Genomic DNA, 14,374 nt, shown 5'->3' on the forward strand with positions numbered 1-14,374 from the left:
ATCATAATAGACTTTATTTCAATACCGGGTTTAGAATATGCACGTGTTTTAATGAACTGTAGTCTTTCATTCGTTTATTATTATTTTGTAGAACCAGAGAGGTTGTTTTCAGTTCGTCCAGCAGATGTCAACCTGGAGCTTCTCACTGGAAAGTGTATGAGGGAAGCTGAGGTTCTGTCACATATTTGGGTCAGAAGGTGAAAATATCTCAGCGGAAACCGTCAGTTTTAATGTGCACACATTCAAAGTGTTCGTTGCAGCAGAATCCCAGCGTGTTTGTCAGTAAGTTAAAGGAAGAACGGGACGGATCCCAGTCTTTACTGTAGGTCGCCTGATACCGGAATCACCAGGGACAACACGCACGCAAACACACGGAGCCTGAGGAGGAGGAGGAGCAGCAGGTGGGTTCCTGCTCCTCTGACTCCACGTCCCCGTTCAGAAGCCTTCGCGTCTCTAACTGCGCGCAAACAAACGGGAGGAGCGAGCGTCGACGCGCAAAGACGCAGAGAGAGAGGACGGAGTGAAAGGAGGACGCGGCGCGAGGCTGGAGCTCCCGGTACCGATCCATACCCACGGCCAGGGCCCGGAGACCGCGGAGCCGACCCGGTTCCGACAGAGAGCAGGATGCCCCAGAGTCCCGTCCGCCCCTGACTCACGCAGCAAGTGACCATGAAGGACACGGGGGAGTCCAAGGACCAGCAGCTCACTGTGAGTTCACTCTCATCCCCGCGGTTCTGAAACAGGTGAAAGTTCCGCAGCAGCGGCAACAGAACCGACCCGGTCCGGTCCGCTGCCGGGTTGTCAGCAGGTGATGCAGGACCCCATTTAAATGTATTTAGTCATTTGGCGTGAGTGTTGCTCTGCAGTGAACACGACTGGTTGTTATTTAACTAAGCCTGTCGTCTAATAAAACCCTGGAAAACGGTAAATTTGCTTAATTAATGAAAGTCTACATTTAAAAGAAAAAGTTCAGTCCAGACAGTTTTCAGGCCATGGTTTGTTAAAACATTATGTTCATTTGCAGTCGGACGCTGTTCCATTACTTGTGGCCCACCTGCACTGTTCTGCAGCCTGTCTGAATTATTGACGTGGCCTCCTCTTGTCCACTATAATACTCGGTCTGCAGGGTGCTGACAGACGCATGGCCAGTTTTTCCACCTGTTGATCAGTGGGATAATTATTACAGTAAAAGCCCAAACAGCCCATAATATGGAACAAACACCGAGAGACGGATCTCTGAGTGTTCATCAATAGGAAGACAGACTGCAGCGTTATTGAACATTAATGTAATAGTACGATGTTCCTGATAAATTGTCCTGATGGTCAGAATTTACCGTGTGAATTTGATGGAGCTGAATGTTCCAGATTGTTGTTAACTGTTTGTTGATCTCCAATCTGGAGATATTGATGTTAATTAAGTGATAGAAACAGGAAAAGGCTCTGGTTTGGTTTGAGGCCGCTGAGCTGAGAGGGAGTTTTGGGTTTGGGTCCTGTGGTTCTGACTCAGTGGAACACAGCAGCGTCAGGGCTCGGGGTAAAAGAATGGCTTTAAGTGCTGTCTCATTGTGACTGATGTCGCTCGCTCTCTGCAGGTCGCCCTGAGGATCCGACCCCTCAGCGACGCGGAGCAGGAGGAGGGGGCGTCGATCGTGGCCCACAGAGTGGACGACCAGGTGAGACCAGCGCCAGGATCCGGTTCAGAACCATCCTCCTGCCTCGACAGCTCCAACATCTGTGATTAGCCGAGGCTTGAAGGCTTCACTGTGAGCGAGAGAAGCAGGGGCTTAATTGGCTTCAGCGTCTTCAAAACATTCTGCTGATGGTAGTCGACTCCGTTCAGCGTCTGACAGACTGGAATAATGAGCTGTAACGAGGGGAAACTGATTATTGCTGTTGTGGATTCAACAGCTTCGTCATTTTAAAGTCATCCTGAAACTCCAGCTTTTTTATTCTTATTGAATTCAGTCTCCATCAAATGAATAAACAGGCTCATCGTTGCCTGTGATCCATAAGGACCATATTTAGCCACGGTCCCTGGTGGAGGTCATTTACTGTGGCTGCACCACAGGGGTGATGATGATGATGAAGGCCGTGTGAGTGATAATGAGGAAGCTGCCGCTCAGTGAGTGCATGGAGGTCGCGGCGGCTGACACAGTGACTCAGATCGGTGCGAACGGCGCGAGCGCTGGAGGCAAACGAGGTTGAGGCGGGAGCGGCGAGCGCTTTGATCGAGGTTTTACTAGAGAACACTTACAAAAGCAGATAATCCACAGCACCGAGGTCTGACTGGTGCGTCCGCCTTCTCGGAAGTAATTCAATTAAAGCAAGTCTTAAGGGCAGCATCAGCACTTCTGGCTGCCGTGACATCATTAAAATAGGCTTGGGGATTAGAGGCTCACACACAACAACAGGCCTTTGTTACCGGCCTCCTGCTCTTCTTCATGTGGCACAGAACGGTCTCTGTGGGCCGACGCCGGGCTCCTTCGCAGCCTGGATTAGTGCAGCTTTGCTCCACGCTCTTGTTGTGGAGAGTTGCTCGTTGGCGTACGCCGCGGTCCGTGTGCACTGATTGGCTCAGACGGGCAGGCGTGGAGCATATGGCCAACAGTTAGCGCTCAGACAGATTAGCGCCGGTGGTTGGCGCGGGCGCCGGGGTGCCGGTTCTGGGATCCGGCTGTCCTGGCACAGAGCAGACGACTTGAACGCGGCTAAGCCTGCAGAGATGAGCTCCCAGGACGGGCTTTGAGCTCAGGTTAAGCCTTGTGCCACCTGCTCCTCTGCTCGGTCGACCCCCACCAGCAGCCCACGACGCGTGGCTCAGTGGGCTCTGCTTTAGTAGTGAGCAGGGTCATTTATGGAGGAGACCTGTCTCCATCGAGGCCTTGATGCCACAGAGGAAAATGTGCATGTCTTCCACTCTGCGTGAAAAGCTCAGCTGTCACCTCTCTGTTTACGTCCTTAACTGACTAAGAATAGCCTCAGTCTACGATGAGTAGAGTAAAACACCTGGAGAGGTGATACAATCCGCCCTTAAGAGGCTAGAAGCTATGTTTAGCCCCCGAGGGATAAAGATGGTCACTCAGCCTCGTGAACGTGACACCAGAGAGCCCTATTGTATCTCACTAACCAATTTCACTCCCCGGACAAAAGGCCCGTGAGGCCGTACATACACGAGGCAGAGCATGTGAGTCAGAGGCAGGTGGACGTGCAGGCGTTTCACACCCAGAGGCTGGTTTAGGCCTCAGGTGTGAGTCAGTTGTTGTAGAAGCCAGAAGCCCCCAGAACGGGGTCGGCCTGTCAGCAGCACAGTGGGGAGTGCTGAATAGCGAGGCCTCGTCTCCATGGAGATGCCAAGGCAAGGTCACGGCCATTGTTTGAGTCCGTGTAGGAAAACGGGACAGACAGCGGTCGGCGCTGATGAGGTGCATGCTGGGATGTTTACCTGAGCCTGCACCCAGGTCACGTCCGCGTCCTTGAATCGCTCAGGGCACAGTTGAACGGAGGCTCAACCTGCTCCCTGCAGCAGCAGAACGTACGCACGCACAGCTACAGGGACCCAGAGGAAGCGTAGCGCTCTGAGAGCGAGGAGCAGCCGCACTCAGCGCTCGCTCTGTCGTTTCTACAGTGTTTGAACAGCTTCGTGTTTGGACAAGCGTGAAAGGAGCCATAAATAGCCCTGTTCCAGAACCAGGCCCACGGAGCACCCCCCAAACCCTGACCTGCGCCAACGGCCCAGCGCTAGCAGGCCAGCGCTAACGGGCCTTAGCTAGCAGGCCAACGGGCCTTAGCTAGCAGCCTAGCGCTAGCAGGCCAGCGCTATCAGGTGTTAGCTAGCAGGCCAACGGGCCTTAGCTAGCAAACTAGCGCTAGCAGGCCTTCGCTAGCGGGCCAATGGGTCAGCGTTAGCGAAGCGTGGGTTTGTTTTGGTGCTTTGCACAGGTCGACCTCAGAACAGGGCAGCACGTGGACACAAATAGCCCGTCTGACCCGAACCAGGGATTATCTGTGCTTCCCGCCACTTTCCTCTCCTGACCTCCAGAGGACACTTTCTGATTCCCGTCAGGCCTCGGGGGACTGCGAGGGTGTGGCAGCCGCTGTGGAGATGAGATTAGACGCTGCTGCTTCTAAACAGGTAAACACAGCTGACTCGACTGGAGACCAGCGGTTCATTACGCAGGTTAAAACCGAAAGAAACCAAACGGTGCATCAGGTGTGAGTTGTTTGTGTCTTCAGAGACTCACCAGGGAGTAATGACAGCCACCGAAGGGCTTTTACTGGAACCTCATCAAATAATGATATGATAGATGACACAAACAGCAGCGTCCTGGCTTTTCCACCTCATCTTTGACCCAAACAGGAAGTTCAGGCCAGAACCACCAACCTTAGGAGCAGTCAGAAGGTTCTGAATGCCCCACATTCGCTCTCACAGGCGAATGTGGGGCATTAGAGTAAATACATCTCCCGATCCCTGGGGTTTCAAGGAGCTGCTGGGAGTCGGCCTCCGCGGGTTCGTCTGTGTGACGCTCCAGTCAAAACAAGCTGTTGTTTCCCGTAAGCAGCTAGTTTTCCAGAAGAGCCCGAGTGTCGGCCGAGGTCCAACGTGATGGAAATGTTTACGCGCGGCTCCAAAAACAGGCTTATGAAAAAGGATGAGCGCTGAGTCACATCCAGAAGGATGAGACGCATCACGGCGGGGCGGTTCGGCGAAGGCCAGCGTGACCCGGGCGTTAAATGTTGCCTTCCATCCTACGGTTCGGTTTCAGCACAATGAGCCTCGCAGCCGCTTTCTTCTAAATAGCCTCGTGTTTGTTAAGACCCCGAGGAACGGAGACGCGAGGCTACGCAGAAGGACTAATGGCTGCCTTTGTGCCTTTGTGCTTGGCTCAGATGACGTCTTACACGCTGTCATGTCAAAATGGCCTCAAAGCCCTGAAAATAGCTGCTATTAGCGCTGCCTGTACTGTACGTCAGAACACAAATGGCTCCTACTGCTCCTAGAAGCTAACTTTGTGTGCATTCAATCCACCTGTTATTCATGAAAACCACACCTGCTTTGGTCCTCAGTCGAGCTGAGGCTGCTCTCTCTTTGTGAGTGTGAGCTGATGTTTTTCACTAGACGCTAAACCTACTTTTCATTCACTATTTTTTCAGAATGCATCACTGTTTTCTTCTTCGGTCGCCTAGCAACAGTGTCCTCAGGATGTAAACCACCTGCACAACCAGCGGAATTACTTTCCTCCTCCCGTTTGTTACCTGCTCTGAACAGGATGTGGAGCTGGAGCCCAGAGCGGCTCTGCGTTCTCCTACGGCTTCAAGTGTGTGTTTGTCTGGTTAATGGGTGATTGTCTTAGTCAACGCGGTGGCCGACCTCTGGCCTCCGGGCTGCTTCGAACCTTGATTATCCTCAGACTCTGGCATCCAGCCCCTGAGCGCTGCCAGTAGTTTGTTGTTTGTGCTGCTAATCTAATAACTGACACGCTGTGTTTGCTTGTTGTTTGTTAACATGAGTTTTAAATGTGTTGTCCTGCACGCACCTCACCTTCATCTTCACCTTCATCTCTGATTCGTAGCTGTGGTTTGATGCGGTGATAACGACCGTCTTGTCCTGGTTATCCCTCGTCACCATCTACGCCTCCACTCTGATATTACACGTGTTCTCCTGTGATCTCTGGTTGCATAAGTTGTTAGGAATCCTATTGCACCGACTTGTCAGAGTCGGAATTAGAGCAGCCCTCTCACTTGCGTTAATTTGCCGCAGCCAGACATCTTGTGTAACCTCAAATGAGGCGCAGCCCTCGCTATCAGGTGCACAACACACGCCTCCAACCATCGAGAGCCCCTGAAACGGGATCTCCTGCAGCATTGTCAGGGTGCGGAGAGGGCAGCTCTGAGGTTTTCTATCAGATAACCAATCCCAATTGTGTCGGCTGGACTTTCCAAAGCTTTGGTTGCATTTGTGAAAGAGCAGCTCGAGAGCTGTCCCTGCAAAGGTCACGGCTTAGATCTGATTGCTTTCTGTGTCTGATCTTGAGCCTTTGCTCTTTGAGGCGTTCTGGACACTGCACAGAAGTGGTTATTAAACTAGTCTGTCGTCATCCTGACAGAGACGAGGCCGGGACCCTGTGCAAACAGAGACGCTGCTGCAGCCTCGTATTAGGCTCACATTTGCTGTAGGGTGACGTTTAGCTAAAGGTGGAACCGGAGCGTATTAGACCAAACTAACATAAAGGGTAAAATGTGCCTCAGGTGAAACGGTGGAGAGATCGGAGGCAGCGATACGTGGCACAGACAAAGGCTTCCTCTTAATCTGCCCAGCGCAGCACGGCCGCCATGAGCGTGATAACGAGGGCCGTGACCTCATCACGTCGGAGGCCGAACAATGAAGCAGGACAAGCTGAGGTTCAGCCCTATCGCCTCCATCCAGGCCACGTTTTCTCTTATCGCTGCGCTCGCGTCACATCTGAGGCTCATCTGCTCCGTCTCCCTCACCCACAGTCTTGTTAGTTGAGGTTCAAATTTTAATGCTCATAAGAGAACGTTGGTTTTGGTTTTTCCTGCGATCTGAGCCGCCCTTCGCTGAGGTGAGTCAGGCACGTCCAACCAGAGCGGAGCGGCATCCAGGCTTTGAATTATGGATCTGCGGTGGGAGCTCGCGGTGCGATGAGCAGCCAGACGGCCGAGCGAGGACCTGAGCGGAGCCGGCTGATGAGAGCGGCCCAGAGCCAGGAGCGGCGCCGGGCCAGCGCTCCATCTCCTCCCAGTGCTTTTATGGCATTTGGACCCGGCCATCAGACTAATTGGTTGCATGTCGCTGCATGAGCAAGCTGTTGACTCTGGCTGATCCTTGTGCTAATGAATATTTCAGGATCCTTTTTCTTCCTGGCCACATTGTGTAGATTCACGTAGTGGCCAGTCGTTCAGTCAGCGCCTGAGGTCGACCTCAGTGCACCCAAAGCGAAGCCGGCTGTAGTGCCTGATCCACTGCGCTCACGGACAGAATCGTTAGAACTGCTAGAAATGAAACGGCCGTCGAGCAGCAAGTAGCTTTTCTTTTCACTGGGTCCTGGCGCCGAGCCGGCGTGTGGTGCACTGACGTCTTCAGTGCCTTGATGCATTCAATGAAAACTCCAACTCTGGTCCCAGAACCCAAAGAGAAACAGGAACCAAGAGTCAAACCTGTTCAGCCATCAGCTGAGTGTAATCAGTGATGCGTCCTCAGCGTCTCTGCTTCTCTTGGTCTGATCTGGTTCCTGTGTCTGGAGAGCGAACGCAAAGAAGAGTCAGCGTGCTTGTAAAGACCACTGTGATCAGCTGATCGTGTTTCCAGAGCAGGAAACTGATCAGACTCAGTCCTCATCAACCACGTCGCGCTCTCAGAGCTTTGCTCGTTGCAGTGGACATGAAATGACATTTCTCAGTTTCTCCAACATACAAATGTGTTTCCACGCAACATGAGAAAGACAGAAGTACTGGTTTCCATGAGACTGTTTGTTTCCTACAGAACCTGTTCTGCCACGAGCCGCTGGCACTGACCTCTGCCTCACCCGAGACCCTTTGTTTCCCAGAAGCCCCAGTTGAACACAGGACTCGTCCAGTATTGGCACCGAGGCCCTGACGCGGCCGCGGTCTCGTGTTCCGACACCAGCTCTTAAGAAAGAAAGAAAGACTTGAGAAAAGGAGCAGTTCAGAGCAGCAGCTGGTGCACGTGGACGACGTAGGGTGGAGCAGGGCCTGTAACAAAAGACGCACAGATGACGGACGGGAGCAGAGGCGCCATCAACACCCTCAGCGCTTAATGATTCACACGCTGCTGTTTGTGTGAGGCATTGTTCAGGTGTAGCTCGCATCATCTGGGCTCGGGTTTCAGCGAGGCCTGAAGAAGTCGGTGGATTAACCAGTAAAGCCCCGTTTAATCTGACCACGTGCCTAAACATAGTATCATGAGGTTGGAGACCAGGAGCACATAGGGCTTCTGGTCTGACACTGACTCAGACGGTCCCTCGCTGACGGGATCTTTCCTGTGAAACGCGATCAGAAGCCGTACGTCATGTCAGTTAGACGGCAGGAGAAAAGTTACAGCAGATGCAGAGTTAAGAGGAGGAAGAGGAGGAAGGGATCGCTTGCCCTCACGTGCTCCTCTGGATGCTGCAGCACCCCCCCCCCCTCCATCCGCCGCTGTCAGTTTATTAAAAGTGAATTCGCTCCTCTTGAATTTCAATGGAGAGGCTTCAAAGTGAGCGGCCCAGCGGCGGCGGGAGTCATCAAACGGGCCGGGTTTTTCTGCATTACAGCAGCTCAGAACCGGGAGGCGGCGTTGCAGCCTCCAGGTTCCTCACGTCTGTGGGCAGCGCTAGTTGGCCTCCTGCGTTCACACATGTAATCTCGCATCCTTCCTCATCAGATGGTGGTTCTGATGGACCCCATGGAGGACCCGGACGACATCCTGCGTGCCAACCGCTCCAGAGAGAAGACGTACATGTTCGACGTGGGCTTCGACTTCTCGGCCAGTCAGGTGAGCTGCAGTGTGAGCTCCCAGTGTTACGAGTGCCTCGGCGCCGCTGACTGGACCTGTGTGCAGGAGGAGGTGTACCGGGCCACCACCAGAGGACTCATCGAGGGCCTCATATCCGGCTACAACGCCACCGTGTTCGCCTACGGACCCACAGGTTGGTACCGCTCCGTCTCACACATCCTCCTGCTGCTGCTTCTCCACTGATCTAAAGCTGCTCTTCTCTGTTGAGCAGAAGTCGACCCAGAGTTACGGTGTGTGCTCGGCCCAGAGCACGCGCTCCCATAAACCGCCCGCTTTCTTCCCACAGACGGGCTGCCTGCTTTAACGCGCTGCCGCTGTGTTTCAGGCTGTGGGAAGACCTACACCATGCTGGGGACGGACAAGGAGCCGGGCATCTACGTCCGAACGCTCAACGACCTGTTCCGCGCCATCGAGGAGACCAGCGACGACATGCTGTACAGCGTCTCCATGTCCTACCTGGAGGTACCGGTCCACTCCTCCCATTCTGGCCGCTCAGAGCTGGCAGCCTCCCAATTAGACGCCGATAGGATCCGAGGCTGTCAGTTAGCGCCGGCGCAGGACGAGGCTGCGGGTGTCGCGTTTCCTGCTTTTGTGTCACACCTGGAATGAGCTGCTCAGAAAACGGCACATCCGGAACCCGCTTCTAGTGCCGTTCATCTCTGAGTGGTCATTTCTCCTCCTATCGATCCAACAGCTACTGTAGAACCGCGTATCATGATCATAGCTGAACAAAAGACTGTATTTTTCATTTAATAGCTTGTAAAATAAAGGCACGGCGGCAGCACGACTCAGAATGAGTCAGATTTGAAAGGAACAAGGAGAGAAACGCTGCCGGTGGCCTTGAATACTGAGAATCCAAAGAACGCTGGTTCTGGGCGGAACGCAGCCTTTGGTTCCAGTGAATGACAATGTTACTGAAGCAGAGCTCTGAGTCGTCTGGTCCTGAACCGAAGTCAGGATGATTTCTGACACGGCGCTGAGGCTGACGTGTGTGTTTGCGTTTCCAGGGACCGAGGCTCAAAGGCCACAAAGGCGCCTGGTTTTACAGCCGGCACATCTGCGCCGTTCCCCAGCTCACGCTCCGGTGCTAGTTACACGACGGGTAGTTGCTGGTTCATCCCAGTCGTTTAAATGAATGTTTTTCCTCCTGCGTTGAAGAAAACGCTGAGCGGGCAGTAAAGCGTCCAGCCGAAATGACCGGCCCTGATGCCGCGCTTAGAGAAGCCTGAACCCTTCATTGACCACTTTGTGTCTTTGTAGATCTACAATGAGATGATCCGCGACCTGCTGAACCCGTCCTCGGGTTTTCTGGACCTCAGAGAAGACTCTAAGGGAGTGATTCAGGTCGCCGGCATCACCGAGGTGTCCACCATCAACGCGCAGGAGGTGAGGCCTCACACCGCGAGCCGTTCCCCTCAACCGTCGGACGCAGCATCACCATCTGTGCTTCCAGATCATGGAGCTGCTGGTGCGCGGCAACAAGCAGCGGACGCAGGAGCCCACGGCGGCCAACCAGGCGTCGTCGCGCTCCCACGCCGTGCTGCAGGTGGCCGTCCGGCAGCAGAGCCGCTGCAGAGACGTGCTGCAGGAGGTCCGCTTCGCCCGCCTCTTCATGATCGACCTCGCCGGCTCGGAGCGGGCGGCGCAGGTGCGTGCGCGTGACGCTGATCCTGATTGGCTGTCACGACGGCCGACAACCTGTGGACTCTTGTTTGCTTTGCATCAGCTTTGGATGCGTCGAGGTAAAAGGCTGAAAGGCAGGTAGCGCAGCATTATTCACTGGAACCACTGCACAGGACCTGTTCTTTAATTGAGTGCTTCCATTCAAGCCACTTTTACTGGAGCACACGAGAAAGGGTCTGTGAGTGGAGCTGTAGGCTTTAAGCTTGAAGTCAAGTGACGGTTTGTTGCTCGCTTTTTCATTCCATTGGTTTTTAATAGCTTGTAACTGTAGCTACACCAGGAGGGGAGTGGGAGGCGCTGCCACCTACAGGCCGACAGCGGCGACGCGTCACGCCGCCAAAGCGTTTCCAGGTTTCTGCGTCCGCTGCCTCTCACGCCGTCTCTCTGTCCGTCAGACGCAGAACAGGGGTCAGCGCTTGAAAGAGGGCGCCCACATCAACCGCTCGCTCCTGGCGTTGGGCAACTGCATCAACGCCCTGAGCGACAAAAACGGCACCAAGTACGTGAACTACCGCGACAGCAAGCTGACGCGCCTGTTGAAGGTACGAGCCTCGTTTCACCCGCGTTTCACTCCTGGGCTCTGTGGAACTCAGGCGCTTCCCCTCTGATTGACAGGACTCGCTGGGCGGGAACAGCCGGACGGTGATGATAGCCCACATCAGCCCCGCCTCCGTGGCGTTCGAGGAGTCCCGGAACACGCTGAGCTACGCCGACCGCGCCAAAAGCATCCGAACGCGGGTGAGAGGCGGCGCCGCTCGGCTCCAGCCGCGAAGCGGCCTCATTCTGACTGCGTGTGTTTCAGGTGAAGAAGAACCTCATAAACGTCTCCTACCACATCGCGCAATACACCAACATCATCTCAGACCTGCGCTGCGAGATCCAGCGCCTGAAGAAGAAGATGGCCGACCAGGCGAGTTGGCAGCTCAGCTCCGACCGGGCCGACATCCGCCACGTCCAAGGTACAGCCTCTCTGTCCGTCCTGCTCCCTGCTCTCTCTGCTCCAGTCTAACGACCCTCCGTACGCGCAGCCGAGGTCCAGGCCCACTCCACCCAGAGCCAGGCAGAGATGGAGCAGCTGAAGGAGCAGCTCCTGGACGCCTTCCGCCAGCAGATGGAGACCAGGAGGAGCCTGATGGAGCTGGAGAACTCCCACATGGAGGTCCAGATGGACACGTCCAGACACCTGCTCACCATCGCAGAGTCAGTGTCTCATACTCACCACACGTATCCTCCAGGGAGCAGCCCTAACTGCTGCTCCCGTCCCACAGCTGGGAGCAGGAGCGGAGCCGGCGCAGGAGGAAGTGGCGAGCAGAGAAACGCAAGGAGAGCGTCAGTAAGGATGAAAGCGAGAAGGACTCCGACTCCTCCGAGTCTCCTCCCGACACCACCGAAACCCAGGAGGTGGCGGTGGCCCGAGAGAACCTGCTCACACTCATGGCAGAGCAGAAGAAGATCCAGAACCAGAAGGTAGGATTTCGTCTGGATGAGCTGCAGTAGCTGCACCCCCCCCTCACCTCCCGCTGCTCCTCCCAAGGAGCTGCTGGAGCGCCGCCTCCTGGAGCTGCGGGACCAGGCCCGGCGCCTGGAGGAGCTGCTGCCGCGGCGGGCCGGCTCCGAGGAGCAGCGCCAGGTGCTGGTGCTGCTCTGCAAGGTGCACGAGCTGGAGGTGGAGAACGCCGAGATGCAGTCGCACACGCTGCTCAAAGACAACGTCATCCGGCAGAAGAACTTCGTGGTGCAGCGCTTCCAGCAGCACCGGCACCTGTGCGACGAGATCATCCAGCAGCAGAGGCAGTTCATCGATGGTCAGTCGCCGCCTCTGGCTGCAGCAGCGACTGCGTGGTGTAGTGGGTGAAATGGGCTCGTGTGTGTGTCAGCTCACAGGCTCCTGGTCCCGCCCCACCTCCAGGACCTCTATGACGTGTACATGCGGGAGCTGGACGAGCGGAAACTGGACCGGGCGGTGGCCCTGGACGCGGCCACGACCCGACACCCCATGAAGGTACGGGACGCCGTCGCCATAGCAGCGTTTCCACACGCAGGCTCTTGCTAACAAACGCCACTCTGCAGGAGGCCTCGCTGCCCAGGATCGCTCTGCCGGGCCACGGGCCGGGCCACGGGCCGGGCCGCGACCTCCAGGACATGGACTCGGACCAGGAGAGCGTCCTGTGCTCCGACAGCAGACGAGGCCAGGCCAGGGTCCGCAGGCACACCCTGCCCCCCCTTCTGCCCGAGGCCGAGCTGTAAGTGGAGCCGACAGCCACGCGTCCGTCCTGCGCCGTCCTGGCCTCACCTGCTTCTGTTTCCTGCCAGGGACAACAGGGTGTTTAAGAGCAGCCCACACGCCAGGAAGATGAAGCACCCGGCTGTGATGACGCCGCCCCCCATCCACATCAACGGGAAGGGCGGCAGAGAGGTGAGGCGTCCTCACAGGCGCCAGGCGTCAACGACAGGCCCGTTCCTCACCCTGGTTCTTCTCCTGTCCCCAGCTGCAGCCCAGGGCTCCTGACAGCGGCCTGAGCTGCAGCCACCTCAGCCACAGCGCCAGCAGCCACCTGGACTCGTCCCCCGAGAGCAGCGAGGCCGGCGCCGACACCCCCCACTCCCTCAGCGGTGAGTACACGGCTCGGACCCAGAGCGTGAGCGTGACCGGGCCCGGCTGACGCCCTGTCCCCACAGAGCGGCAGCAGATCCTCCGCGGCGTCCAGAGCATCGCGGTGAAGGCGGCGCGGCGCCGGTCCAAGGCCCTGGAGCTGGACGCGCTGCGTTTGCCCCCCCCCCACTCGCCGCTGGAGCCCAAGAAGCAGCAGAGCAGCCTCTCCCTGAGCGAGGCGCCCCCCAGGGGGCCGCCGCTGCGGCGCGGCAGGCGGCCCAGCCCCGAGCTCCGGCACGCCACGTCCGACGACAACCTGTCCAGCAGCACCGGGGACGGGCCGGGCCTGCAGGGCACCTGGACCCGCCCACGGAACCGCCAGGTCAGCACCAAGGCCCAGACGCCCAGAGAGGCCGACTTCGAGGCTCGGCGCAAAAAGAGGCGCTCGCGGTCGTTCGAGGTCACGGGTCAGGCGGTGAGTGGGACCGGTCCACAGCCTGCAGATGTGGTGCCGTCACGCACCTGTCACGTCTTCCTCTCTCCCACTCGCAGGTTCCTCAGACCAAGACGACCACGGCTCAGAGGTTTCGCCCTCTGGACAGCACGTCGGACCCCCACCTCCACATCAACGGTCAGCCCCAGGCCCCCGCGCTGCGCCCCCACTACAGAGGGGTCCCTCCTCTCGCCAAAGTCAGGGCCGCACACGGCGGCCAGCACACAGGTACCGCCAGCGCCAGCGGAGAGCCAGCGGCGCCGCTCCGGTCCGGTTCTGTCATTCAGCTCTGCCTCTGTTGCTCCCGTCTCCAGGCTCCAACGCCGAGTCCTCCGCGGCGCACGCGAGCGGCCTGAAGCGTGCGCCCCCCCTGCGCCAGCCGCAGCCCCTCCTCTACATCACCTCCACAGGCACCGGGGCCCCGCGCTCACGCAGGCACTGAGCACCGGCGCCAGAACCAGCAGAACCTCGGCCCCAGCCCGAGGCGGGGGGATGGGGAGCGGCCCCAGCGACACAGTCTCACGCCGCGCGCTACAGGGCTGGTGGAAGGCGACGCTAACAATCCGCTAATATGAGCGTCTTATGAAGGAACCGCTGCATTAATCTGGTGAGGCTGCACCTCCCAGCGACGATGCAAGACAAGTATTTATGGAAATTAAAACAATGGCCTGCTGTCAGAACGTTTCAGCATCAGTGTTCCTCCCTTTGGAGGTGGCTTTAAGTTGATGACACGCTGATGTCTGAGTAAAGGTAATGCTGTGCTCTTCTGTTGTGTTCCCCAGGTCTCTGCCTTTTTACCCAAAGTAACTGCTGCATGTCCTGCTTGTTTGTGTAGATGTACAGTAAAGTACCACGAGATGCTTTTTACACTAGTTGGTTTTTAATGATTTATTTAACTGTTGCCTTTTGTTTTGTTGTGTTGTTGTCATTTTCATAATTTCTACTTTCTATGCTTTATTTTGTACATTTTTTTTATTAGTACCCAATAAAATCAAATGGAAACTCTGCGTGAACTGTATGTTTGCAAGACGCCACTAGATGGCGCTCATTTACCACACACCTGCTAATTATT

The 14,374-nt window shown here is 56.3% G+C and overlaps 1 protein-coding gene across 2 annotated transcripts; it reads left to right on the plus strand.

Annotated features, from left to right (window-relative positions):
• The first annotated feature begins 112 nt into the window (after nucleotides 1-112).
• On the plus strand, nucleotides 113-14,169 carry kif19 (kinesin family member 19). Of its 2 annotated transcripts, XM_029134221.3 has the most exons (20): nucleotides 113-708; nucleotides 1,593-1,673; nucleotides 8,402-8,512; nucleotides 8,579-8,666; nucleotides 8,859-8,995; nucleotides 9,794-9,919; nucleotides 9,987-10,181; nucleotides 10,612-10,758; nucleotides 10,832-10,954; nucleotides 11,019-11,175; nucleotides 11,245-11,416; nucleotides 11,485-11,683; nucleotides 11,751-12,021; nucleotides 12,094-12,218; nucleotides 12,287-12,459; nucleotides 12,530-12,632; nucleotides 12,706-12,829; nucleotides 12,896-13,284; nucleotides 13,362-13,530; nucleotides 13,617-14,169. In XM_029134221.3, the coding sequence occupies exons 1-20, from the start codon at nucleotides 670-672 to the stop codon at nucleotides 13,742-13,744; spliced, it is 3,057 nt and encodes a 1,018-aa protein (XP_028990054.1). In that variant the 5' UTR covers nucleotides 113-669; the 3' UTR covers nucleotides 13,745-14,169. The 2 variants fall into 2 exon arrangements, with proteins under 2 accessions (XP_028990054.1, XP_028990055.1); XM_029134222.3 differs by lacking the exons at nucleotides 113-708; nucleotides 1,593-1,673 and adding an exon at nucleotides 3,383-4,132.
• The last annotated feature ends 205 nt before the right edge of the window (nucleotides 14,170-14,374 follow it).

This window comes from Betta splendens, chromosome 19, assembly GCF_900634795.4.
Source record: "Betta splendens chromosome 19, fBetSpl5.4, whole genome shotgun sequence".
Classification (NCBI taxonomy): domain Eukaryota; kingdom Metazoa; phylum Chordata; class Actinopteri; order Anabantiformes; family Osphronemidae; genus Betta; species Betta splendens.